This window comes from Pipistrellus kuhlii, unplaced genomic scaffold, assembly GCF_014108245.1.
Source record: "Pipistrellus kuhlii isolate mPipKuh1 unplaced genomic scaffold, mPipKuh1.p scaffold_m20_p_8, whole genome shotgun sequence".
NCBI classification, from domain to species: Eukaryota; Metazoa; Chordata; class Mammalia; order Chiroptera; family Vespertilionidae; genus Pipistrellus; species Pipistrellus kuhlii.
Window position 1 is genome coordinate 23,914,339 of NW_023425584.1, and position 27,099 is coordinate 23,941,437.

General features: G+C 45.2%; 1 protein-coding gene across 7 annotated transcripts in view; it reads left to right on the forward strand.

The window, feature by feature from the left end:
* Nucleotides 1–26,707, forward strand: part of FGF1 (fibroblast growth factor 1) — an 88,363-nt gene extending 61,656 nt beyond the window's left edge. For 5 of the 7 annotated variants that reach the window (XM_045577015.1, XM_036423933.2, XM_045577014.1 and 2 more), the window contains 3 exons: nt 3,785–3,987; nt 19,764–19,867; nt 24,364–26,707. In XM_045577015.1, the coding sequence (XP_045432971.1) occupies nt 3,819–3,987; nt 19,764–19,867; nt 24,364–24,558 (468 nt within the window). In that variant the 5' untranslated portion in view covers nt 3,785–3,818 and the 3' untranslated portion in view covers nt 24,559–26,707. Of the gene's footprint in view, nt 1–3,368; nt 3,504–3,784; nt 3,988–19,763; nt 19,868–24,363 lie in introns of those variants that run through there. The other 2 variants (XM_045577017.1, XM_045577018.1) reach the window with 2 other exon arrangements.
* The last annotated feature ends 392 nt before the right edge of the window (nt 26,708–27,099 follow it).

Below are 27,099 nucleotides of genomic sequence, written 5' to 3' on the forward strand. Positions count from 1 at the left end.
CTGACAGCCAACAAAAAGATAGTAATGACAAGAAGCAGAGCTTATAAATTTCTCTTATGCTTAATGCCTGATTTCATGTAGTCAATGGATTCATTTATTAGAGCAATTTGTGTAAATCCCCAAGGGCTTGCTAAGGCTGCTGCCTAATGGTTTTATCACCTCATAGACTTCCTTTATTCCTATCCTCTAACAAATACTGGATTGGCAAGGAACCGTGGACCAACCACTGCTTAAAATATTAGTAAACTGTAATAAGGCAAAAATAAAAAATAAAAATGAGGGCTTTTCGTGTCTCTGGGGTTTCCTTCAGCAACAAAGGGATTTCTTTTTTTTTAAGTGTCAGCTGATTCATCAATACTGCTTCCACAGTCTTATCAATTTCAGGTTGACTCAAGGTTTATTTTCAGGAGTCAGTAGGTCCCCCTCAGGTTTCCAGGTATGGATCTGCACTGAGAGGGGTGATGGGAGCAATCTGAAGTCAGTACAACCACCCCATTACCGACCCTGCTCCTGGAGGAGCAGGCAGAGTCTCAGCCTTGCATAACCGCAGGCTGCCCTGTAATCAGGAAGGAGGGGTGCCTGTTGCCTGCTGGTCCCTGCAGAGGTTGTTTAGCTGGAGAGAGCCCCGCAGTGACGAAGTCCGGGCGGGGGAGCATTAGTACAGTCCTTGGCCAGAGGTGGTGCCTCCAGCTTCAGTCTGCCTTCTGTGTATCTGTTCGCCTTCATCCCAATGGGATGGAAGCAAGAATGCAAATAGAGCCAAATCCAAACCCATCACTTAGAAAATGACCTAATGGAGACTCTCCATGGGTGCTGGATCTAGAAGGGCGGCCTCCTTAACATGCACAATCAGGGGCACATGGGACTTCCATTTGAGAAAACTCAGGTGCAACAAGAAACAAAAGTCTGCCCACTGAAGACCGTCATTACAAGTGGTTATTTGTACAGTTAAATGGCAATACTAGTGTATAATTATTATCTCCTGCAATAAATTGGGGACATAACTTAGTAAGTGCTTGGGGGAAAAAATGGATAAAACAAAGAATATTAATGATCTCTTAGTTGTATTTGAAGGAAGGGGCATCTTGTAATGATTCTATGCTAACAGGGAGGTAATGGGTGAAGAGGGCCATGTTGGAAGAACCAAAGTGTGTTATAACAGAAGGGATCCAGAAGCAAGTGGAGTGAGAGGGAGATGAAGAAGCTGGGTGGGAAAAGAGCAGAGAGAGAGACAGAGAGAGAGAGAGAGAGAGAGAGAGAGAGAGAGAGAGAGAGAGAGAGAGAGAGGGAAAATAGAGGTGGACATAGAGACACAGAGGTTTGTGGATGAAAGCAAAGGGTCTGGAAGAAAGAATGGGGGTTTGAGAAAGAAACACCATGTGCTGTGCAAGGTGAAATCAATGTAAACAGAATTATGTTTCTAACTGTTACTGAACCATGTGAAAGGGCTGGACAGAGCTTTACCATGTGTGAAGAGCATATTTGGGATAAATAGATGTTTATATGGTATATACAAAATCCTCTTTGGGGGGTTTGTGGAGGGACATCAAACTACTAACTGAAAGTGGGGGGAGTGTGACTGGCCCATGTGGCTGCAGATAACAAGAGATGTACCAGAAGCACTAAAATGCCTAGGGCAGAGAAAACAAATGGACACTTCCAAAATGATTCCTAATTCCAAAGTCACCAGGACAAATTATCCAAATTGTTGCCTCCATTTGCAGAGGAATTAATTTCTGTGGAGTAGCTCCATGAGACTGTTCCAGGGATGAGTGGATGGATGAATGGATGGATGAATGGATGGTGAGTATGAAAAATGCAGGGGGCTGGCTGGCTTTCTGTGACACCTTAACACCTAGTGATGTGTGTTCTACTGGGGAATGAGAGACTCTGGGAGTTCCACTGCACGGTTGGCATGGGGGCAAAAGCCGAGGCTGTTGATGATGGTGATAACCAATGTCTGGGTCACAAATAAGTAATTTTTGCCTGAAACCACAGATAGCACCACACCTTATATACCACACTTTCCTACATATACATACCTATGATAAAGTTTAAATTGGACACAGTAAGAGACTAACAACAATAATGAATAATAATACAGAACAATTATACCAATATCCTGTAGTGGAAGTTAGGTGAATGGCCATAATGTAAGGGTGACTTGAACACAAGCACTATGATACCACAACAATCGATCTGACAACCAAGACGGCCTCTAAGAGACAACAGGTGCATGTGTATCCAGCATGAATATGCTGGGCAAAGGGAGATTCATGTCCTGGGAGGCATGGATCAGGACATGTGAGATTTCATCAGGCCACTCTGAGCTCTGCACAATTTAAAACTTAGGAATTGTTTATTCCTGAAAATTTTCATTTAATATCTTTAGACCACAGTTGATTGTGGGTAACTGAAGCCACAGAGAGGGAACCCGTGGAGGGGGCGGGATAACTATAACACTGCAGTATCAGTGAGGTCACTGAACCTTTTCCTGGTGAGTAAGGGCACGTTAGGGCTTTGTTTCAAGAACCCCGTCTGGAGGCTCAGAGACACAACTTACCAGCCGTTGACTTTGGACAGACCACTGAGCATCTCTACGTTTTGGCTATATTTTATTTACAAAATGGGGTAATATTAGTGTCTGTTTCAAAGAGTAGTGGTGAGGACTGTATGAATCAGCTTTGTAGCCCAGAATACAATGATAATGATGATCATTGTTATTATAAGGTCAATGTGTACGAACAACATCTACTCACACTTACGAAGGTTCCATATCAGGGTCCTGGTCTCTTCGCCTCTGCCTGTACAGTCCTTGAGTCACCCTCACGTCATTCTCCTAAATGGTGGGGACGAGAAGATGCTTTAAAATTCTAGTGTCTATTGGCTTTGCTTTCTAATCCTTAGAGGCATAACTGACACATTTTTAATACTAATATAGTATAAATTTGTATATAGTGGGCATGGAGGACATTAGAGGACTATAATATGCACTATGGTGGTTTCTGTGTCATAATAAGTATGTCTCATTAGTCAGTAATTAGGATGAAGATGGCCTTTGCACAAGGACACCTTCTCTGTGTGTCACGAGGGTGTGTGGAGAGCTGTGGGAGCCGGCAACAACTGGCAGAGCCTTCATAACGATCTGTCTCAAAAAACTTCCCTTGGCACAGTGTTTGCCCTTTAAAAACCCCAGGTAACACCCCCACATGCTGCTCCCCAGTTCCTGTTCTGTTCCCACCAGCAAACGCAGAGTTTTCCTTGACACATTAACCCTCGGCTGTCACCACTGTGGGAGGCCGCCACGCACATCCTCCAGGTCCCGAGCCTGGGCTCTCCGCTATCTCTGCACCTGGGCCTGGTGCTGCCCAGTCAAAGCCGTGGGAGGAGAGAGGGCAAAACCTCAGCACCGGCCTCTCGGCCTTTGTGGGTTCCAGCCAGACCCCGGGTGTTATTTTAGTGCAACGTCGGTATTTAATTTGAGGATGTGTGTGGATCAGAAGGTGAGACCAACACATTATTTTCTTTTCCCTTGGCCAAATGATTAAATTTAAAGTTCTAAAAAGCACACAGCTGGACCCAAAGCCGTGTCCAATTGGAAATGAGGAATGGCCAGACAATCCCTCCCCTGCCAGGACTGTCCTTCCTTCACCGCCGGCCACCGCACAGGCCCATTCCTGTGGTTCCCAACCAACCAGAACCCTGCACTCCAGGCTCTCTTACCCTGCTTGTACTTGCACCTTTGCTGGAAGAACGTTCTACAGGTTTGTTCAATTTCTTACAGTCCTGAGAGCACCCTCACCGGCCGCCGCTGAGCCATGGCTGAGGGGGAAGTCACCACGTTCACGGCCCTGACCGAGAGGTTCAATCTGCCTCTGGAGAACTACAAGAAGCCCAAGCTCCTCTACTGCAGCAACGGGGGCCACTTCCTGCGGATCCTCCCGGACGGCACCGTGGACGGGACAAGGGACAGGAGTGACCAGCACAGTAAGCACCCGTGCATCCTTCTTGGAGGCCCTCCCCTTTCTGGTGTCTTCCTTAGTCAAGGGTGGGGGAAGGGAGGGCATCTAAACATTGGTACCTTCTTCTCCAGGCATGACACTCTCAAAGGCAGGGCCACGGAAATGTGGGGAGGGTTTGGGTATGGAAACTCGAGTTGTGAGGGCCACAGCCTGTCTACAGGAAGCTCTCTGTTGACCTACACAGCTGCCTCGGGATCAGATGTGGCAGCCAGTGTTCAGATGTTCAGATTTCTGTAAGTGGTGAGAGGTCTGTTCTTCCAGGCTGGTCAGGGTCCTGTTTGCTCCATGTGGGGAAGAGCTGTGTGGGGCAGGGTGGGTAAACCTCGCACAAAGACATGGGCTCAGGTTCAAGTTTACTGACTCTCCGGGTTACCTTTCCACTGGGACCGGTGTGTGAAATCCTGGTTTGAATCGTAGCTTGCACATCATAAATTATGCTGCTTCCGCTCTGCATATCGTGCAGACGTGGCTGTGGTAACGGGAGGGGTAAAGTCATTCTCCAGACCTTATAGAAACTAGAGAGCCAGAGAGATTCGAGCCAAAAGTGGAGCATCTTTTCTGGGCTTTCCTGCCGGCCCAGCAGACGGTATTGATAAATGGAGTTATAACTTCGGAGAAAAGAATCTTCTGGACTGCCTAGGAATAAAAATGTCTTCTTTCTGCGTTAGTACTTGAGGTATTGTTGTGTGTTGATATTAGGTGTTTGGGTCCTCTGTGATGTAACCGGGAATTCCCTGAGTTACCACAGAGGCATTAGATGCTGCAGAGAAGGCAGAAGGCAGATCTGTTACCTGCAAAGAGGGTCACATGGGCCCAACTTGTCATGAGTCAGGAGAAGGAGAGCATGAATGAAATTAGGAGACAGAATATAGCACAGGTAGAGAGTAGTGTTCCACAGGATGGCTTTCACATGTCCTGTGCGCTGAAAGGTTGCTGGTTAGATTTCTGGTCAAGGCACGTGCTGGAGTTGCTCAATCCCCAGCAGCAGGGCTTGCAGGAGGCAGCTGACTGTTGTTTCTCATATTCTTTCTCTCCCTCCCTCTCTCTCTAAAAACCAATTAAAAATCTTTAAAAGGAAAAAAAAAAGTGAAACGTGTCAATGTGATGGTTTATATATCAGATAGTCTTCATTATTCATGGAATATGCCCCATGCAGCAGGATCTAAGTACAAATGACCACTGCACTGTACTCGCTCTCTACCCTCAGATGCACAGGCAGTGGGGAGGGGAGCCGATGGGCGTTTATGAACCGATTGGCATTGTCCCTTCCCTCCCAGCCACCTTGAGGTGAGGAGCAGGAAGGCTGAGGGTGGGGCTTGCAGCTGCAGAGTTAGATGTATCGGGTCTTGTTTTTGATGGCTTGTCTTCAAATGGGCCTTCTGAATGCCTGATCCTTGGTGAAACATAGGCACCAAAGTGAGGCGAAAACAATTCTATTTAGTATGCCAACCATACAGAAGCAACATTTACTGACAATAAATCGACTTAGACTGGAGTCTGTTGTGTAAGGCAAGGCACACAATTTGTGTGATCTGCCCCACTCAACGTATGGGAAATGAGCTTTAATTTCTTTGAAGTTTTAAGAATTCCTAATAAGCTTTACCAGTTTTCTGAACCAATGGAAATGCTCTCTGGTGCTCGGACTCTCGGGGGAAAGATAACCTTGGTGAAGCAGTCCTCTGGGTTAAGCTGGCTGTTTTGGGACACCTTGAATTCTGGGGTAACAAGAGGTGACAATGACAATTTCCACGCACTGGAATTTCTGTGCAAATGGCATAGGTCTTCATTGTTGTCATTACATCATCCACACAGAGACTGCACTCTGAGCGGGTAATACTGGGACTTCTGAATAGTGCTGAGTCACCTTACCCAAGATGCCAGGGCCCTTGGATATATCAATAGCATAAGGGAGCCTTAGGATGTGTATGAGGAGGTCTGTATACAAGTAATGCTGGGTTATAACTATTTGGTGAGTGAACATGGGCAAGGTACTTGACCTTTCTGCCTCAGTCTTCTCATTTATAAAATAATATTTCTTGCCTCACAGGTTTCCTGAAAGGACTAAATGAGATAATATGGTGAAAGTTCTCGGCACAGTCCCTTGGCTGAGAATAAGCACATGTTAGCCAATATTGCTATTATTATCATCATTGAGATTTACGTATATTCGACCCAGCATATGGAAATCCAGTATAATACTTAGGGCCTTTCCTTGTTTTTATTTCTCTTCAAACACACTGCCTTCCAGGAAGGCCAGGGGGTCTAATTTCAGGTTTTGCTTCAATGCCTTTCTGGCAACATGAAGAGTTGGTGTGTTGGCCTATTTCCTGATTCTAGGACTAAGAACAAAGGTCAAGGAGGACGGAAATCAGAGTCGGTGGGGTGAGTGGTTCTGTACCTATTAGTGCGGGGAGAACTGGGTAATCTACACACACTTGGCAGAACAAGGGGCTGTGATTAAGAGTCAGAAAGCTGAGTTCGCATTTCTGCATTGCCCCTTAACTGGAGCAGCACCGGGCAGTTACCATTCTTTCCTTTTGCATCAAGTGCTCTGCAAAGGCAGCTTTGAGCCCTCAGCCCCATGACCCTTCCAAACATCCCCTCCCATGTGGAACTTTAGATATCTTTGGCATTTCCAGCTGTCTGACCTTGTGGAACATATTGAGACTCAGTTTCCCCACCTACAGAATGGGAATCATAGCACTGCCATGTGTACTTGACAAGGCTTAAAACTCATGAGGTCCAGAGGCCCAGAGGACACCCTGGCTTGAATGCACCGGCTGAATGTGGTTACGTCGCCCTCTTCTGCCCAGTGGCAGTACTGCCACAACCCTTGTGAATTTCAAGGATTATTATTCAGAAACATAATTAACCTGGACAAGCATGGAGTGGATGATCCCTGACTAACTGATTAGCACAGTCTAGTGAGGGGATGATTAATATTCCTTGGTCATTAGTTTGAGCACGATTAGAGATTGTGGTCATAAGTAGAGTCACATTCTAAGACTTCCTGCAGGAAGAATGATTTTTAAAAGCCAATCAAATATTTAAATAAATATACATAAATCATGCACGATAAATTATAATAATAATCTGCTTCGTATTCCTGCCAACTCTCCAATGTAAATAATAATAATAATAATAACTTCTTTCACAGCTTCTCTTTGTCCCCAACCAGCAGATCTGCCTTGGGCAAAATTGGGAAGTTTTCAAAATTGGTCTTCTACCTCCAGGAGAATAAGTCCCCAAGTACTCACACAGGGCCCCTCATGGAGTGGCATGACCCCACAAGGGATGCTTGTGCACAGGCCTTTGTAATGCAGCCCTGAGTGGAACGTCTCCACTAGTGGGGATCTCGGGCCTGTAGAGAAGATGTTTTGGTTTGCCCCGTTATAACTCCTCATGTTACATGGTGGGCAGTACCACTATGGGCTGTGAGCACTTCTTCCATTACCACTTTCCAAATGCCAGGAAATGCAGAGAGCAAGAGCTGCCCACTGTGAGGAGGGGCATGGGTGCTGGTTGTCAGAAAATTCATGTTGACTTCCAGGACTTCCCTTTGGGAGACGGGTAAATGGAGATGTCACCACAAGAGGGAGAATCCTGGAAGAGGAGCAGGTGCAGGGAAAGACATTTGAGGAGTGCCTTGTGCACCAGGCAGCTCTCCTTAAGAGTTGTAATTCCACATTTAACTGTGTGGCTACTTAATGGTTTTCTCCCCCTTGTGGATGAGGACTTAGAGTCCAACAATAAAATTTTAGTGGCTAGCACATTGCCTGACAGTTGATAAAATGTCCAATGAACATTCATTTGATTAGTGAATGAACTGCATTGGTGGTAGATAGGTCCAAATTCCAATATCTATATATATAAAAGGCTAATATGCTAAATGTCCCTCCTATCATCTGACCAGTTGCTGTGATGTGCATGAACCACCAGGGGGCAGATGCTCAATGCAGGAGCTGCCATGCATGCACTGGCTGGCACTACAGACCTGACACCGACTAACCAACACTTGGCTTCCCCCAACTGGGACACAGGCTCCACCATCACCCCAGAGTGACACCCCACCAAATATCAACCAATGCTGCCACGACCCCATGGCACAAAATGCAGCCCATAGCCCAGCCCAACCCAGAAATGGGTGCTGTGGGCTCTGGGTAATGACATCACGTAGCAATGCCCATCTTACTCTCCCTAGCGACTCCTTGGAGTTTCTTCAGCCCAGGAACACAACTTGCTTTATAGCCAGGTGGAAACATTTTACAATTTAACCAAATGTCTGTGAAGAGTTTTCACGTGCCTCATCTCATTTGATCTTCACATAAGTCCTGGAGTAGGTAGAAAGGAGACTCAGTGAAATCCTATTTTCTTTTCATTAGCTGGAAAGTAGAGGTTTAGAAAGCTAGAAACTTCACCTGACTGAGAAGTAAGAAATGGTGGACCTTGAAAATGACTTAAGGTTTTCTCCGTGCACAGAATATAGTCAAACACTGCTGCAGTTAAGTATTTTACCCTTTTTTCTTCCTGCATGATCTATAATAATAATCTGCTTCGTATTGATATTTACTGCTGTGTTGCTGACAATTACCTGAAAGAGAAGTTGGGGTGCTTCACTGGGCTAGAAAAAGTTTAGCTATATCAGAAAGCAGGTCTAATTAAGCAAGTTTATTCTATATCTATAAAAGGCTAAGTTGACTTGCACATGCACAATACATATAAAGCGCTCTCTGATGTCAATCGCACACATGTGTTTCCATCTGTCATTGCTGATCGTGAATTTGGTTGACACTTCTATTACAGAGGAAGGGTGAATAGCAATATTAAAACATTTATTCTAATCAATTTCCTTTCAATGTGCATGATTTGTGCACCGGGCCACTAGTCTGTGTGTGTGTGTGTGTGTGTGTGTGTGTGTGTGTGTGTGTGTATGGCTACTATGCCAAGTGTCTCCTAGGAAGCTTGACCAGAAAACCAGGAGTTTGATCACTCGCTATGGCATGTGCTGACCACCAGGGGGCAGTGCAGAATGAAGGAAGGCCCTGGCCAGCAGCTGGAAGGCCCTGATTGGCCCTGATGGCCAGCCAGGCCTAGGAACCCTACCCATGCACAAATTTTGTGCACCAGGTCTCTAATATTATATAAATGCCAATTGAGCACCTGGAAGGGCCAGGCTCTGCACTAGATTCTTCCATTTCTGCCTAGCTACAAGCCCATGAGGTTACAAATTATCATCATTCAATGAACACAGAGTTAACAGGGTCTATGACCAGCAAGTAACTGGGAAAGCTCCACACAGAATCCTCAGCTTCTTTATGAATAATGCTCTCTCCATATGCTACTACTGCCCCAACATCAACACCATGGCACTGGTTTTTCCCCACAAACATATTAAATAAACATACTGAATTCACACAACCTGTCATATCCGTCAGATGGATGTAGGTGCAGGTCCCATCACCACTTACTAGTTCCATGTCACCTTGAGGATGTCATCTCCTCTCCATGTTCCTCAGTTTCCTTATTTTAAAAACAAGGATGAAAAAATCACCAGCAAAACTAAAAGACAACCCACTGAATGGGAGAATATATTCACTAATATTATATTTGATAAGGGTAGATATCCAAAATATATAAGAAACTCATATAACTCTCAATAACAAAAATAAGCAATATGATAAAAAAAAAAAAATGGGCAGAGGACACCAATAGACATTCCTCCAAAGAAGACATGTAGATGGCCAACAGACATATGAAAAGATGCTCAATGTCACTAAACACCAGAGAAATGCAAATTAAAACCACAATGAGGTGTCATTTCACACCAGTGAGAATAGCTATAATCAAAATCAACAAATAACATGCATTAGCGAGGATGTAAAGAAAAGGGAACCCTTTGCACTGTTGGTGGTGTAAATTGGTGCAGCCACTATGGAAGAGTATTGAGGTTCTTCAAAAAACTAACAATAGATATACCATATGACCCAGCAATTCCACTTCCAGATTTTTATCCAGAGGAAAACAAAAGCACTAATTTAAAAAGATCATCTACCTATGGAGGCAACCTAGGTGTCCATAGACAGATGAATGGATAAAGATATAGTACATACATGCAATGGAATATTACATAGCAATAAAAAAGAATGAAACCTTGCCATTTGTGACAACATAGATGGGTCTAGAAAGTATCATGCTAAGTGAAATAAGTCAGACAAGGAAAGGTAAATACTGTGTGGTTTACTTATATGTGGACTCAACAACAACAACAAAAACAAGTGAACAAACAAAGCAAAAACAGACTCATTGAAAAAGAGAGGAAAGAGATGGTTATCAGAAAAGAGGGGGATGGCAGGATGGGAGAAAAAGGTAAAGGGGAATATAATCAATACTATTGTGATACGCTTATACGGTGCCAGATGATCACTAGAATTAGAAGTGATCACATTGTAAGGTCTGAAAATGTCACATCGCTATATTGTACACCTCAAAATAATATAACTAATGTAATATTGTATAGGAATTATACTTAAATTAACAAAATTAAATTTTAAAATAAAAAGGATGACAAGGTACCCATCTCATAAGAAAGTAGGAGTTTTAAGTGTAATAATGTTGGTAAAAGTGTTTAACACACCACCAGGGCACAATATCCATCCTCCTTGCCTTTATCCCTAAGGGCCCCTGGCCTTCCTCCTCTCACCATCTGATGGTTGCAGACTGCTATGTAACTGCTATGCTTGCTCGCTCTCTTCCTCTCGGTGTCTCTGAGACTGTCTAGGTTTGGCACTCCCAAGGCCTGGCATGCGGGTCTCATGTGCCAAGCAAGCCCTGCCCGGGTACCCTGCCCCACAGAGCAAGCATCTTCGTGGAAGCAGGGAAAGCTCCGTGTCTGATTCCACTCCTCCTCCTAGAGTTTCCTGTCTGGCGACGGAGACCATGGCTTCGCCCTGGATGGGATTCCTAACAGGAACGCTAACTGGAGATCATAAGCTCACGAAGCCACTGCTTCTGCCTGCAGCCTGCACCCCTCACCTCCCAAGCACCGCAGAGGCTGGTGGGGAGCAGGCTTACCGGCACCGCTCACCACACAGATGGAAATGTTCTGAGCGAAGTGTGTGCCAATCAAATATTTATAAATCAAACCACATCCTAAAGGCACTAGGGTAGTTGGCAGGGCCAAAGAATGCTACTTTACGGCGCAGACCTTTCCAGAGGGCAGACTCCCTCTCTCCGGTGAAGTCCGCCCGCCCCTCCTTTCCAGGCAGCCAGACTTCCTTCCTCGGGTTTGCCTGGACCGCCACCTACCTACCGGGAAAGGCACTCTGCTCCCCACCAGATCCGGCTGGAAATCAAGATAGCTTTTCACGGGACCAGCGTGGACACAGCCCACCCTCCTGCCAGGCCGGGAGCTCTCCCAGTGGGGTTCTCACCTTGGTCGATGTGATGCCAGAAGGCTCCCTGCCCCTCCTCCCCGAGCACCCCTTATCAGGTTATGCAGGAAGGACTTTTCTAGATAAACTTTTTTTTTTTTTTTTTTTTTTTTTTTTTAATATCACACAGTCCATGGACTGTAACAAAATTTTCCAGGCACCTCTTTCAGACCCTAAAGGGGAAGCAGACGCCTTGACACGCTCTAAGAAAAGCCTTTTTCAGATCTATATGTATTCCAAACCACTGGAATTTTTTTTCCATCAACTCCATTTTTTTTCTTTTCTTTCTTCTTCACCATCTTTCTCTAATGTTTTGCGGAGCCCGGCTTGTGGCCACGCTTTAATTATAAATGCCACTGACATAAAACAACCTCACAGAACTCCGAAGGAGGCTGACCTCACTTTGGGTAAACACGGCAAAGGACAGGAAGTCTCGACCCAGAATAAACCAGGCACATAATCTCTTCTGGCCTCTGGCTGGAGGGCTGGAGTGGAAAGCGGGCTCAGAGGCCACGGAGCTACAGAAGCAGCACTTCCCTCTGCGCGTTTGTCTCACTGAACGCGCCAGTGGTGACCTCGTTTTTTAAAATGTCTAGAACGGAGCAGGAAGATGGGTGAGGGTGGCCTGGGGCTGAGATACCGGGTGCAGGGTCCCAAAAGCTCACTTCTCTAGGCGCCAAGAGGCTCCTCACACCTTTTCCTTTCTGTCCTTGGAAAGTAGGAGTCACATTTCTCATTGCAAATAAACCACCCGAAGAGCTGATGGGAGGCTCTGGGGAGCAGAAGAGAAAACCAGACAGACAGGCCCATGGTTGCTCAGAAGAAAAGATAGAACACCTCCTTAGGGGCCTGCATAGCCATTCAAAGGCTCGGCTCCCCTTTATGTAGGTTCCTCTAATCAGTGGTCGGCAAACTCATTAGTCAACAGAGCCAACTATCAACAGTACGATTGAAATTTCTTTTGAGAGCCAAATTTTTTAAACTTAAACTTCTTCTAATGCCACGTCTTCAAAATAGACGCTCCCAGGCCGTAGTATTTTGTGGAAGAGCCACACTCAAGGGGCCAGAGAGCCGTACGTGGCTCTGGAGCCGCAGTTTGCCGACCACGGCTCTAAGTAAAGAACCAGGAAGCAGTCCCAACGATGCGCAGGAGACAGGGAGGAGCATGATCCACAAGGCGATCGCACACATTTCAGTAAACTGACATTTATTTTTGACAAACAGATCATTCCCTCACCTGCACACCCTAGTAAGGGAGCAGGTCTCTGGATTCTATTGACAATACGGTCACAAATACACCAAGCAAACATCGCTAGCCCTCTTACAGCACATTATTGCAATGCTTTGTAAATTACGTCCCTTTAAGAAATCTATGTCTACCACAAGAGTACCTTTACAAATAGTGCTTTGCATTTTTCCAGCTAGGTCAAAAGTTGCGGTCCCCAGTTCAGAACTGGGGGACAATAAGGAGCCTATGGACTCAGTGACAGACCATTTTTCAAATAGTACTCGCCCCTTCGGGCTTGGGGTGCTTTAGAGCCACTGACCTTCCTGCGCACAGAGAGCAAGCCTTAGCTTTGCTGACGGAATAAAGAGAGGCTGTTCTTCCCTGCTCTGGTGCTAACCTGGTGGAAGGTGCTAAAAAGGAAACTGAACAGGAAAGGTGTGGCTTAAGTGGTCCCTCACCCCTGTCCTGTCTCACCAGCCTTCCCGGGCCCCTGCCTGCCTGCAGAAGACTCATCTTTATGGATTCCTATGTTTAGAACTAGATGGTCCCCGGGGTCAAGCCTAAGCTGAGTCCTAGAGCATCACAGAGGTTATCAGGAGCAAGAAATGGAAGTCTTGGCCAGCGCTCAGTGTTTATCCACTGACTACGAACTGGCTGTGTTCATCATCCCCCCCAACAGTACAAAGGAGAATTCTACCAACACCAGCAGCCCCGTCACCCAGGGTTAACCAGCGTTACCCCGCTGGCTGTTCTTGCCTCAGAATTGTGTTTTTAAAGAAATGAAGAGCTAGGCCCTGGCTGGTTTTGCACAGTGGCTAGAACTTCAGCCCAAGGACCGAAGGGTCTTGGGTTTGATCCTGGTCAAGAGCACATCCCTCGGTTGCAGGCTCATTCCCTGGCCTCTGTCCAGGCACATGCAGGAGGCAACCAATCGATGTGTTTCTCTCACATTGATGTTTCTCTCTCTGTCTCTTCCCCTCCCTTCCACTCTCTACAAAAAAATCAATGGAAAAATATCCTTGGGTGTGAATTAACAAACAAAAGAAATGAAGAGTTAGGATGAAAAGGAAGTTCCCTCTACTCCCCTCCCCAGTCTTATCCTTCTCATCCTTCCCAGAGCTGCTGCTGTATGAACTTGGTCTGTACTAGGGCACGTTTTTCTATTTTACTTTCTATTTCTATTTTCTATTCATGAGCTATGCACATTGTTTTGTATTTTTCATAAAATTTACTTTAAGGATTTACTACAAATGTTATTTTAAAAAATATTTTTAGGGGACTCTTTCCCCCTTCCCAAGTGAGAGTCTGTACTTGTTCTTTAATAAATTTCTACCTTTGCTATAAAAAAAATTATTGATTTTTAGAGAGAGGAAGTGAGAGGGAGAAAGAGGAAAAATATTAATTTGAGAGCAAAACATCAATCAGCTGCGTACTCCAAGCCCCCTACCAGGGACTGAGCCACAACCTGGGCATGTACCTTAACTGAAAATTGAACTGGAAACCTTTTGGTGCATGGGACAATGCCCAACACTAGCCAGGGCTAAATATTTTGTAATTTGCTCTTTTCACTGTATATTATTTTCTGCTTTCTCTTGAAAGAAAATTATGTCCTTTATAATAAAAGAATAATATGCAAATTGTCCCCCTCGACTGAGAGTTCAACCAGAGTTTGACCAGGGGGTGGGGTAGGCCCACAGCCACCCTCCTTCCCAAACCCCACCCCTCCCCCCCCCGCCAGCCTGGCCTGATCAGCCCCAATTGGTGCTGGCTGGATCCCACCTGTGCACGAATTTGTGCACAGAGCCTCAAATAGATAGATAGATAGATAGATAGATAGATATAGATACATAGATATTATATATATATATAATATATATATATATTATATATATATATATATATATATATATATATATATATGAGAAAAGGGGAAAGTTTTTGTTGTAGTTGCTATATTTTCGTTTGCTTTTAGATTAAAAAAACACAAGTGTGCTTTTTTTCTTTTCTTTTCTTTCTTTTTCTTTTTCTTTTTTGGTATTGTGTTACTTTATCATTCATAGGGTCATCTGTACCCATAACTGGGCATCAGCTCCTGAGGCAGGGCTATTGTCTGGCATTGAGCTCAGTTCCCAGCACACCACACAAGGTTAATGAGTACGTGTTAACTGAATGGCTTTCCCCTTGGCTCCAAGAGGGAGGAGCTCCAGTTGGCTACAGCCAGGCTGTGTTGCCAGCTCCTCTTTCTTTCTGAGCCCCTTTCTCATGCTCTCTCCTTCCCACTCTTCCTTGGCAGCAACTGCAGGAGGATGTAGGCTTGGAAAACTGGAATGAAGTCACACTAGGGAGCTGGACACCTAGTCGGTTACATCGGGCTGGGTGTTACTCCTTCCTGCCAGCCCTGCTTGCAGAAGGATATATCGATATGTTCAGGAAACTTAGCCAGAAAGAAATTCAGTGAAAATGAGCTATGAAACTTGGATATCCTGGAGAAATAATATTTACAAAGGAAACTCTTGAGACGAACTCTCACCAGTGTAACAACCCTGGGGCTGGGGCTCAGGGCTGAGAACTGGCTCATGTGCCAAGCGGCGCTGGCTCGTGCTCTGTGAGGCCTTCACACAGCCAGAAGGGGACTCCACAGACGGCAAAGTCACCTCGCTCACCCCACAGCAAGATGAATGGGAACTATTTAAGGCAGAGAACAGAAATGAACTAGGAAATCGAGAACCTTATAAAAATCTTCCTAGGTGACAACAATGTGTCAGTGCAGGTCCATCAGTCATGACAAATGCACCACTCTGGTGGGGAATGTTGACCGTGGTGGAGGCTATGCATTTGCGGGGCAGGGAGTATATGGGAAATCTCTGTACTGTCCGCTCGATTTTGCTGTGAACCTAACACTGCTCTGAAAGATAAAGTCTATTTTAAGAAAATATCTTCTTTGATTGCCTCAAAGGATTTGCCCCTTGGGTTTCTGTTGCACCTTTGATGTGTTCAATTAAATACCTACAAATGGAGATGCTCGATGGAAAAAAAAAGTCCCAGGGACTAACGTCACTCGTGTGCTATGGCTACAAAAGGGTCATGGATGACCACCGCCATCTTGCATGTGTCTGACCCTGAACACAAGGGAGTCTATTTGGGGAGTGAGTACAGCTTCATTTGGACAAATGTTTTATGAAAGGGAGGATAAAGCAGGATGCTTGGAATGCTTAGACCTGGGTCATGGTTTTACCCCTGATTATAAGTATCACAATGGATAAATCATGCTGTCACCAAGTGTTAAGTCTTCTCACCTGTAGGACAGGGCAGTGCCACCTTCCTCCGGGGAGGCTGTGAGGAGCGATGAAGTCACCTAAGCACAGAGAAAACGACAGTTAGTCATGGGCACTTCCCGTGCCCTGGATCACCTCATCCTCATAACCCCATGAAGCAGGTTCTATCATTATAGCTAAGGAAACAGAGGTAAACACTATGCCCGGGATCACACAGCTAACACCACAGCCGAGCCAGAATTTAAACCCATACAGTTTGATTATGGAGCCTACTCTCTAATTTGACACTATCTATACCAAGATAGAAACTTGGATGCTCGCTGCCTGGCACCTTACAGCTGCAATAAATGGTTATCTCCCTCTTTTGTTCTCTCTTAAATACACAGGATTATGCTGAGAAATTGATAGCAAGCTCTCTGAAAACCATAAATGAAACCTCGGGGAATGTACTTAAATATTTTACTTATTTATTTATTTATTTAATATATATTTTATTGATTTTTTACAGAGAGGAAGGGAGAGGGATAGAGAGCTAGAAACATCGGCGAGAGAGAAACATTGACCAGCTGCCTGCTGCACAACTCCTACTGGGGATGTGCCCACAACCAATGTACATGCTCTTGACCGGAATCGAATCTGGGACCTTTCAGTCCGCGACCGACGCTCAATCCACTGAGCCAAACCTGTTTTGGCTTAAATGCTTTATTGAGATTAAACTCACATACCATACAATTCACCCACTTAATGTGAACAATTCAGTTGTGTGTGTGTGTTTTTTTACATTCAGAGTATTCAACCATCTCCACAATCAATTTGAGAACATTTTTGTAACTTCAGAAAGAAGCCTTTTACCTCCTAACTATAATTCTCCCTTCTCTCTCCCCACTTCCCTCCCCAGTCCCTGGCTACCACTATCTATTGTACTTCCTGTCTCTATGGGTTTCCCTATTCTGGACATCTCATTCACATGGACTCACAAAATCTGTGGTCCTTTGTGACTGGCTTCTTTCACTTAGCATGTTTTCAAGGGTCATCCACATTGTGGCATACATTAGTACTTTGTTCCTTTTTATTGCCAATAATATCCTATTGTATACAGTATTGCTATCAACCATATTTACTTGCTTCGTAGACTGTTAGAGCTAGAAAAACCGTAGAGACTGAATCCATATACCTCTCATTTTACAGGTAAGGAGACTGTGGCCTAGAGGTTAAATAGCTTGGCCAAGGTCACACAGAGGGTGGGTGGTAAAAGCCTTGAGCCTCACAACTCTCAAGTCCCGTCTTACTTCACTCTACAAGGTGTTGTTGGAAACATAATTCAAAGCTCACAGCTTATTGGTGATGGACCAGCAGAGTCATCTCTGCAAATATTAGCAAAATATTATTCATTCAACAAATATATACTGTCTGTCCCCTGAGGGCACGGCACTGCCGGAGGTGCTGGAGACCTAGTTGGGGACGGGACAGACAAGAGCCCTGCCCTTTCTCCACACAAATGTCTGCACATTCTCCTGGGGAGGAAGAAATAAATAAGTAACCCTCCAAGTAATTTTTAAAAATTGTATTTTGTATGAAGTGACAGGAAAAAAACAACAACAACAACAAGGGGCAGAAAAAGATGATGTGGGGACCAAGTTGACAGTGGCAGGAATAGTGAGGTTGGGGCTGGGAAGGGTATCATGGAGTGTCATAGGGTATTTGGGTGGGAAAGCCCTCTCTGAGGAGAGGGTGTTAGGCTGAGGCCTGGGAGAAGAGAAGGACTCAACTTTATGAGTATTAGGGAGACCCTGAAGGGGCAAGGAGCGGGGTGTGTTGAAGGAGTTGATGGATGAAGTGAGAGGTGTGATCTGAAGCTAGAACAGGGAGGGCCCAGGTCACAGTGGAGACCCTTCGGCCTGTTCTCTCAGAGCTAACTGAAGTGAGGAGGGCCTGAGGGAAAGAAGGCCGGTGGCTTCCATTTTCCTTCCTATGAATTAGATAAACTACATTTACAGGAGGCTCAGTAGCAAAGACTTCCAGGGACAAGAAAGTTGCATCTTCAATACGGTAATGTAACTACTAGGTATTCCCCTTGAAGTGGAAACAGAGGGACATGAGAAAATACAGGCATGTTAATAGGGATGTGGTTAAATAGTTGTGGTATAGCCACATAATGGAACACAATTCAACTGGTGTAAAAAAAAAAAAAAAAAAAAGTGAGGTTAAAACCTTCAGTGTTGAAATGGAAAGATTTTCAATTAGTTGTTAAGCCGAAAATCAACCAACCAGCTAGCCAAAAAACAACCCCAACCTGCAGAACTGTGCGTCTAGTATCTTACCACTTGAGAAAAGAAAAAAAAAAAGAAAGAAAAAAAAAAGCAGGAGATAACACATGTATTTGCTCATATGTGCAACAAATTTGAGTAGAAGAATTCACCTCAAATATATCTAGGAGGGGTTTCCTGGTTGCCTTTGTCTCCCCAGGAGAAGGTTCTGGGAGGAGGGACAAGGGCCTCATCTGTACTGTTTGCTGCTGTATCCCCATTGGGTGCAAATGGGAGGCTAGGACGGGGTGGGGGAGACTTTTCACCGTCTCCTCGTATATTGTTTCCAGATTTGAAACATGGGAATATAATTCTTATTCAAAAGAAATTAAACAAAAATGGAAAATAAGGAAGAGGTGATGAGAGGTCTACATGGGCCAACCAAAGCCCTGTGTCTCTCCAGCTCCCTCTGCCCCTTGGCCTCTGACAAAGCTGAGCCTCCGAGAGGCCAGCTCATCCTTTGGTGCAACCACTGAGTGCTCACTTATCCCTGGTCTAGACTCCACCCCTAGTCATAACGATGGTTTTGATGACCAAAGAATTGTCCAAAAGAGTCCAAAATTAATTCTGATTCCCCATCACAGCCACCATGGGCAAATGAATGATTATCAGATGACATTGGACTCCATCTAGGTACCCAGCAGTGGGCAGTTGGTATAAATGGGGAGAGAGTAACTCAGGTCAATTCACATCCTTGCCCTCAGCCTCGGCACTAGTGACTTTTGGGGGCTGAATAATTCCTTAATTGTAAAGGGCTTCCCTGTGCATTGTGGGATGCTGCTAAATTTCTGCCTTCTGGATGCTAATAGTACCATCCCCCTCCAGGCGGGACAACCAAAAAGGTCTCCACACATGGCCAAATGTCCCCCCCCCCCCAAAAAAAAATACCAAAATCGCCCCCAGGTAAGAACCACTATATGCCTGCAATTCCAGGTAAGTGGGTCATTCTCCCAATGAGAAGCCAGGGTTTCCCTCTGCCTCTATCCCATTGGATTGCCTCAGAAGATAGAGGGTTGACTCAATCTGTCCACAAGCATCTCCCATTCCTAGAAGGCCCAGGCTGTAAAAAGAAACACCCCCAAAACAGAACACACTTAGGCTGCCCAGTTGCCCACGGTACAGCACCCGGCATGGCTGGGACCAGGAGCCCAGGGAGTGAATGCGGCTTCCTCCCGTGGTTACCTCCCTCCAGGTGACACAGAGAGAGAACGGAGGGAAGCTCTGTGAAAAGCGCACCCCGGGGGATTTTGTAACAAACGGGGATGGGTGGGCACCCCGGCTCCCTCTCTCCTTCTCTCAAAAGCATGATTCCCAGTGGACAGCTTTCTTTGGAGGGCAAAGAAAAAGGAACTGTATTTCTATGTTTTGATTAATCTGAGGCTCATCCTTGAGGCTCTGAAATGAATGAGCAGAATTTTCCGTGGCTAACTGTCCTGGCCGCCGGGCCCTGCTGGCAGAGGCCTCGTGTTTATTTACTTTTGCCCCTGTTATTTTTATTCCAGTTCAGCTGCAGCTCAGTGCGGAGAGCGTGGGGGAGGTGTATATAAAGAGCACCGAGAGTGGCCAGTACTTGGCCATGGACTCCGACGGGCTTCTGTACGGCTCAGTAAGTATGAGGCTGACACGCTCCCAGACGCGGCCAAGGTTTGAGGTTTCCAGAAATCTTGTCACGTTGAGTGATACACACTATAAAGCAACAATTAGCCTCTGTTTGTTTGTTTTTTTCCCCAGTGGGATTCCCGCCCTCTACCCTGCCTTTATTTTAGGCACAAACAAAAGAATGTCTTGTAGTATTCTCTCAAAATACTCAAACGTATTATCACATAGGGGAGACATTGATTGAAATGTTGGTAAGTCATCCATCGCGCATCCCAGAATACCTAGCTCCGCTTCACTCAGGCATTCCAGAAATCTTTCTTGAGTCCCCGCTACATGTGATAGGCGTGTCCCCTGTGCTTTTTATAAGAACTGCAGAGCCCCGAGCCTCGTAGTGAACATGTCACGCACAGCACTCGGAAAGGGTCTCCTAAATAAAACATGTAATAGCCCAATTGTGCAAACATTTATCAAATGCCTCCTGTGTCAAAGTACAGTTAGGGACCGACAGGGAGGTGAAGGTGAATGAACCACATCCCTGCCTTGGAGAGGCACAAAGACTTTATTCAGTAGCTAACATCCTCGGCATCACCCTCTCCAGCCCTCTTCTGGTGAGTGCTTTATATAGGTTTGACTCTGTTAATGGTGGTCTTTGTGAGAAAGGAACAGAAACAGAGGAAATCTGATTTTTTTTTTCTCTCTCTCTCTCCTTACTGGTGTCTCTAGTTAAAAAAAAAAAAAAAAAAAAAAAAAAATGATGAGAAAGAGAGTTGAAGCCAATGGCCCCAGGTCTTGAAATTATTTCTGGGTTTCAATGACCCTTTCTCTGTATCTTAACAACTGATAATTAAGGCTTGGCTGTAACTCATAGCCCAAACCAAAGTCCTTTCTTCCTTTTTAGTAAGATGCATGCCTACAGGAAGGCATCGGGGAGTGGGGGTGGGGGGTGTAGTCCGGGGCTCCCTTGAACTCATAATGAATTGTCAAGAGGCAGTGGGCACAGGAAACCCTCTCTGAAGCTATCATCAGCCAGAATTTGGGATGTGAACGAAGTTCAGCTTTTTTCATGCTCCCCACTAGGGGTCAGGAGATGCGATCACAGTTACAGGTAGCCTCTACTAGGCTGTTGACTGAAATACAGACCAAGTGGGACAACTTTAAAGGGTTTGGAGCCAGGCAGTGGCTGCTACATAGGGCGTAAGTGATATGTGTTTTAAGGTAGTTCTTTCAATTGGTAATAAAATCAATTGGCCAATCAGTCATTCACGTGCAGGCTCATAATTGAATCTCATGCCTCTGCCACTTTGGCAAATTACTCCTTTTTTGAGCCTTGTCTAAGATGAGGACAGTAATGGACAGTACCGATCCGCATATAGTGTTTTTTATAAGTACTGTAGTACTTATAAAAAAACAACAACACAGAATGACAATGAACAGACCCACCCCACAGCATGGCTGGCTCATGGGAGACGCTCCATCAACAGTGGCTATGAAACATTCAGTTTACACATCCCTTGCCCTCATTATTTCATAGGATATAGGTTAGTTTTATGGCTTTTTCCTCCATTAAATGTTTTGAAGTTTATAACTTCCTTTACTCATATAAAAATATTGGGGGAGACTCCTCAAATCTGATTTTCTCTAGGCTCCAAAAACCCTTTATCCTCCAGCTGCCATCATCCTGGACATCACTGTAATTCGCCTAAGATATTCAGACTGTGATCTTAATATATGAGGCCTCAACGTTTTTATATTTCCCATTGATAAGAACAGGTTCTAACATATCTCAGAGCTCTACCTCATACTCTTAACCGATTTTTGGCATCAGTCCATCTTGGTACAAATTTATGTGTACGTGAAAAGGACATATTTATTTTTAAAAATAACTTCAAGAGGTTATATCCCAAAACATTCATTCACTTATCTCTGGAGGTGGTAAAAGGCTAACTTTATAATATGTGAATGCCTTCCTATGTTTTCTAAATTTTCTCCAGTGGGTATATGTCACCTTTGTAATTGGGAGGCGAACATGCTAAATATAAAAAAGGAAATAACAAAAACAATTGCCATGAATCAGCTGTCACTCCCCAGGCGCTTGGCGTTGCTCCAGATGCATGAGAGCTGACAAATCCTGTGTAGAGGCCAGAGACAGCACCTCCGATTTGCCTTGCTGACTCAGCCTCTGACTCAGCCTTTCTGTGTGTGTCTATTGCTGTGGTGGAATAGAGACCTCAGGTATGGGGTGTGGCCGTCCTCTATTTTGTCACAGAACAGGGGCCTTATGCCCACTGAGAGGTGTCATGGGCTGAGTCCTCCCTACATGGGGGAGTGGGCAACCCACACAGGTCCCAAACTGCCAACCTCCTCCCACCCCTGACATTGTGCATCAAACACCAATGTCTGGGTAAGTTCCTTTAGAGGCATCAGAGTCACCCAATGAACTATACCTTGCTCTAAAGTGATCCAGTGTCTCACCCCGTTGTCACTGCTCTAAACTTCAGATGAATAAGCAGCAGCGGGCTTCCTGTGACAGAGTTCCTTGCTAATCAAAAATAACCTCTCTGAGGCCTCTACCTGATCTCAGGAGTCCCATTCAAGGCACCACCTCATTGGCGAGCACCTATCACTTGCACGGTTCTGAGTCTGGCTGTAGACAGAGGGCTGACAAGGTCCTTTCTCTTCCCTCAGGAGGGCTCACAGTCTCACAGGCAAACATGCCCACAAACAGAGAACACTACACAACAGAAAGGGGCTCCCAACCACTGTGGGAGAAGAGATACTATAGAGACCCTGCGACTCGGAATTAGCGCCTAGTCGATATACAGCATAAGTGTTTTAGTGCACCTAACTGGTTTCTATCCAAATATAATGAATGTTTTCTACAATCCTGACTGACAAATAGGAAGTTCGAGTAACTAGGGTTCCTCCCACTCTCTAACAGATGCATCCCAAGTGAATAAGTAATTATTGATAATAACTGACCTATTGAATATCTTGGAAGTCTTTTCCACCTTAATAAATTTACAACTGAATTGGATCCCACAGTATGTATATACTACTACCTACTTAGCCAATCACTTTTCTGTGCATATTTAGGTTGCTTCCAATTTGTTACCATTATATCCAATGAACATCCTTGAAAATATAGTTTTACACTTGCTAACTATCTCCTAACTGTTCCGAGGAGTGAAATTGCTGGGTCAAAGGTAGAGCATATTTAAACCTTTGATTCACATTGTCCGACTACCTTCAGCAAGCCTCCACCAATGCGTCTCACCAACAGTGCAGGCGAGTGCATGTTTCCTACACTCTCACCAATACTCAGACTTGTCTTTTTCCTCCTTGCAGATATCATGGCCAACATGTTAAATCATTTTTTTAAATTTGCATTTTCTTGCTGGTAAGATTGAATGTTTTCATAGGCTTATTGCCAGTTTTTGAAACAGCAGACATAGTGTGCCATTTTGATAGCATCGTAAGTCTATAGCCACCTGGCCTTATCTACTCTGTGCAGACGTACATAAGGACGCAAGGAAGGATGCTTATCGCCGGTTAACCCTTGTCTCTATCTGGGTGGCGGGCTTTGGGCCGTTTTTTTCTTTTTTTTTCTTTTCTTTTAACTAAAAAACAAACAAACAAACAAACAAAACTTTTAAAATCTTTATTGTTGGAAGTATTACATATGTCCCGCTTCCCCCCACGTTGATCTCTCCCATCCTGTCCCACTCCCACCCCAGGCCTTCACCACCCCACTGTCTGTGTCCATGGGTTCTGCATATACGCATATGGGTTCATTGGTTGATCTCTTCCCTTCCACCTCCCCTTAAGTAAAATTTTAAGTTTTAAAAAGTACAATTCTTTTCATAAATATTAGAAGATAAAGCTATTTTCATTAAAACACACACACACACACACACACACACACACACACTTTAGGTCTCAGGATAGATTTGGGGCTTAGGACACATTTTGTGCAAGTATTGATGGTCTTCACAACACTAAGGTACTATCCTGCTATGGTTAATGAAAATCACCAGGATGAAAATAATATTAGTGGTCTTTCAGTTGTTCTTTAAGTTCAAACTTAACAGCCCTCACTGCATCGACATCTGCTTTTACCTGTTTGGGACATTTTTCATGGCCATGCCTATCTAGGTGCCAGGCCTCTACAGAGACAAAAGCCCAGCCCCCTTCCCACTTGGGGTGCCTACAGCCATTCAGGATCTCCCCAGGGGCAGACTATAGGGTCCTGAGGACAACGAATGGCAGGGGATCTTCCAATAACAGCAGGTGTGCACTGAAGGCTCTTTAGGTGCTGGGTCCTGTCTTAAGTCCTCATTACCATCCCCAGAGATCGGCTCCATTATTACCCCAATGTTTCTGCAGAAGAACCAGAGGCCCAGAGAGCCTGGGTAATTTGCCCAAGGGCACACAGCGTTAAGCAGAGGAACCCTGCCTAGAACCACTCCCTAACCATCCTCCTCTCTTTCGGTTGCATCTTTGTAGCAAACGCCCAGCGAGGAATGCCTGTTCCTGGAAAGGCTGGAGGAGAACCATTACAACACCTACGCGTCCAAGAAGCACGCGGAGAAGAATTGGTTCGTCGGGCTCAAGAAGAACGGAAGCTGCAAGCGCGGTCCTCGGACTCACTATGGCCAGAAAGCAATCTTGTTTCTCCCCCTGCCGGTCTCCTCTGATTAAAGCGGTCTGCTCTGGGCGCTGACCACTCCAGAGGAGCCTGAAGGGGTCCTCGCCGGCTGACCCCAGATTGTTCCCTTGACCATTGGCTGCGCTAACCCCTCCTGGCCCACAGAGCCTGACATTGTAAGCAACGCGCTTCTAAAATGCCCCGTTCATTTTCCTGCAGAGCCCTTTACCCCCAACCAGTTTGGAACAGGGGGGACCAAATTGCTTTTAGGGGCCAATTGGCTGGCCAGGCTGGGTCTGGTTTGGAGGTCCACTGGCCTCTGGGCACCTGCTGCAGGCTGAGCCTCTCAAGGCAAAGGTGGGGCCAAAAGAAGTGTGTTCAGGGGGCTGCCGAGCAGGTCCTTTGGTAGCTGCATCCGGTTCCGTCCACCGAGTAAACCCTGTCCGCAGCAGTTCCCTCAAACAGCGGGCAGGGCTCCCTTCCACCCTTTCGATCCCCCACGAATATTAGAGAGCAGCTGCTGGCTAGGTTAGAGGATGGCAGCGCCCCTCGAGTAGAAACAGGGATGAAGAAGTCCTTTCAAGAGAACGGGAGGGATTACACTGGCAAGGGAAGACTGCGTGCTGGTGGGCGGCTGAGGAGGAAGGGATCTCAGTGCAGAATCGATGAAGGATGGGGGCTCAGGCACGGGAAAGCCAATGAACGCGGCGCCTTGAAAGCCCTGACGAAGCCCTGACTTTCCGAAGGTGATTAGGTGACAGGGAGCCTCTGGGGGATATCAGTTGGCCAGCAGGAGAAGTGGGTTCTTGATTCAAGGGCATCAGATGTTGGAAAATTCATTTGGGTCCTCGGAGTGGGTGTGGAAGTGATGAGAAAGAAAGGGAAACGGGGTCGAGGGGTGGTTGTCCTCTGAAGAGGATGATTCTAGAAGTGAGAAAGAAAGAGAAAGGGATGCCAGGAGGTGTGCTTGGCCACCTGGAGGCAGAGGCTTTGGGGTCCCAGGCCAGTGCTCACACACCGTATGGGGGAGCTTGTTTGAATGTAGATTCTGGTTGATTGGGACTGAGGTGCGGTTTTGGCATTTCTAACAAGCTCCAGGTGCGTCGATGCTGCTGCAGACGCCCACCATACGTTGAGTTGTGGTCCTGGAAGAATGTCAGTCAAATGAAGGTGGCTCCACCTTCCCAACCCGGCCCCCTCTCCTCATCCTTAAAAACACTGCAGCATTCAGGCTCATCGGCACAGTGGTGAAGGAGCAGGTATTTCAGGCGCTTTGGCCCATTGCCTATAAAATGCCCATTTAGAAGATAAACAAAAGCATCCTTCAAAAATGTTAAACCCGCACCAACAGCTTTTCCCAAGAGACCATTTGTGTGACCATTACTTGTATAAATATGCTTCCTGCTTAAAGTAAACCTGACCCAAGTGGCTAGCAAATTAGAAACACCATTCATCTTTGACATATGATACCATTGCCCTGTTAATGCCTTTAATAAGCCATTTAAATTTACTGTGAGACTGTATGTTTTAATCACATTTAAAAATATATAGCGCAAAGGCAGTTAAACTGATTAGCATCCAGCCATTGAGAATGACAATAATAATAGGATATGATGTATAAGCTACTCAGTTATCTACCACTTATACTCCATTTACCTGTAAAGTGAGGTTTTCCTTTATTTCCCACCGTGCTGTTAGACATTTTTCTTTGAAAAATGGAAATTTCTTAAGCAACGATGTGGCAATTGTGAATGGAAACTGATGCGAGTGTTAGCTCATGTTTTATAAGGAATGGAAGGGATTATTAATTGAAAAACAATTCCGTCATATGGGGAATGGAAGAAAAAATGACAATTTGTGAAGGTTCGAGGAGCAGTGGAATTGAGAACTGAACCAGGTTAAAACGATTGTGAATAATACCATCTTACGTTTGTGTCTACAGCAAAACGATTGTGTAATTTTTTATTTTTATTTTTTGTAACTTGGATAAGATGATTCCATTTCATATTAGTAAATCTTTGCAGGCAAGTTGGGGATAGCACAGCGTGGCTTAACATCTATTTACTATGAAGATTTGGCCAGAAAAAAGGTACTCAGAGAGGAAATCCAAGATATTTATAATGGTCCATAACTTCTAATATGTGAATCAAATTCAAGTGTAACATTGACAAAGAAAATGTAAATGCTGTTGCTAACAGGTGAGGCAGATGTGTGTGGTTTCAGAGTCCCACAGCATTGTAGAAGAAACACTACTGTGACCTCGACCCCCCAGACCAGTCATCACTCGTGTATCCGTTCAATGAACACTTAAGTGCCCCTGTGTGCCTGGCACTGTACAGGGTACTGAGGTCTCAAAGCACCTTGTCTGCCTGGCTTGATGCTGTGTTCTTTCCAGGGCATTAGATGTATGATGAAAGATGCTGTGGGTTCATTTCCACCCATCAAGTAAAAACAGACTTTTATAGGTCCCTGCTGAATAAACAGTTAGTCCCAGAAAACCCAGGTTTGGGAAGAATTAGCAACCCACAGCATAAGATAAGCCCCTATCAGTGTCAGAAGACATGGCAAGGTCAACCTAACATTTGCACCTGAAG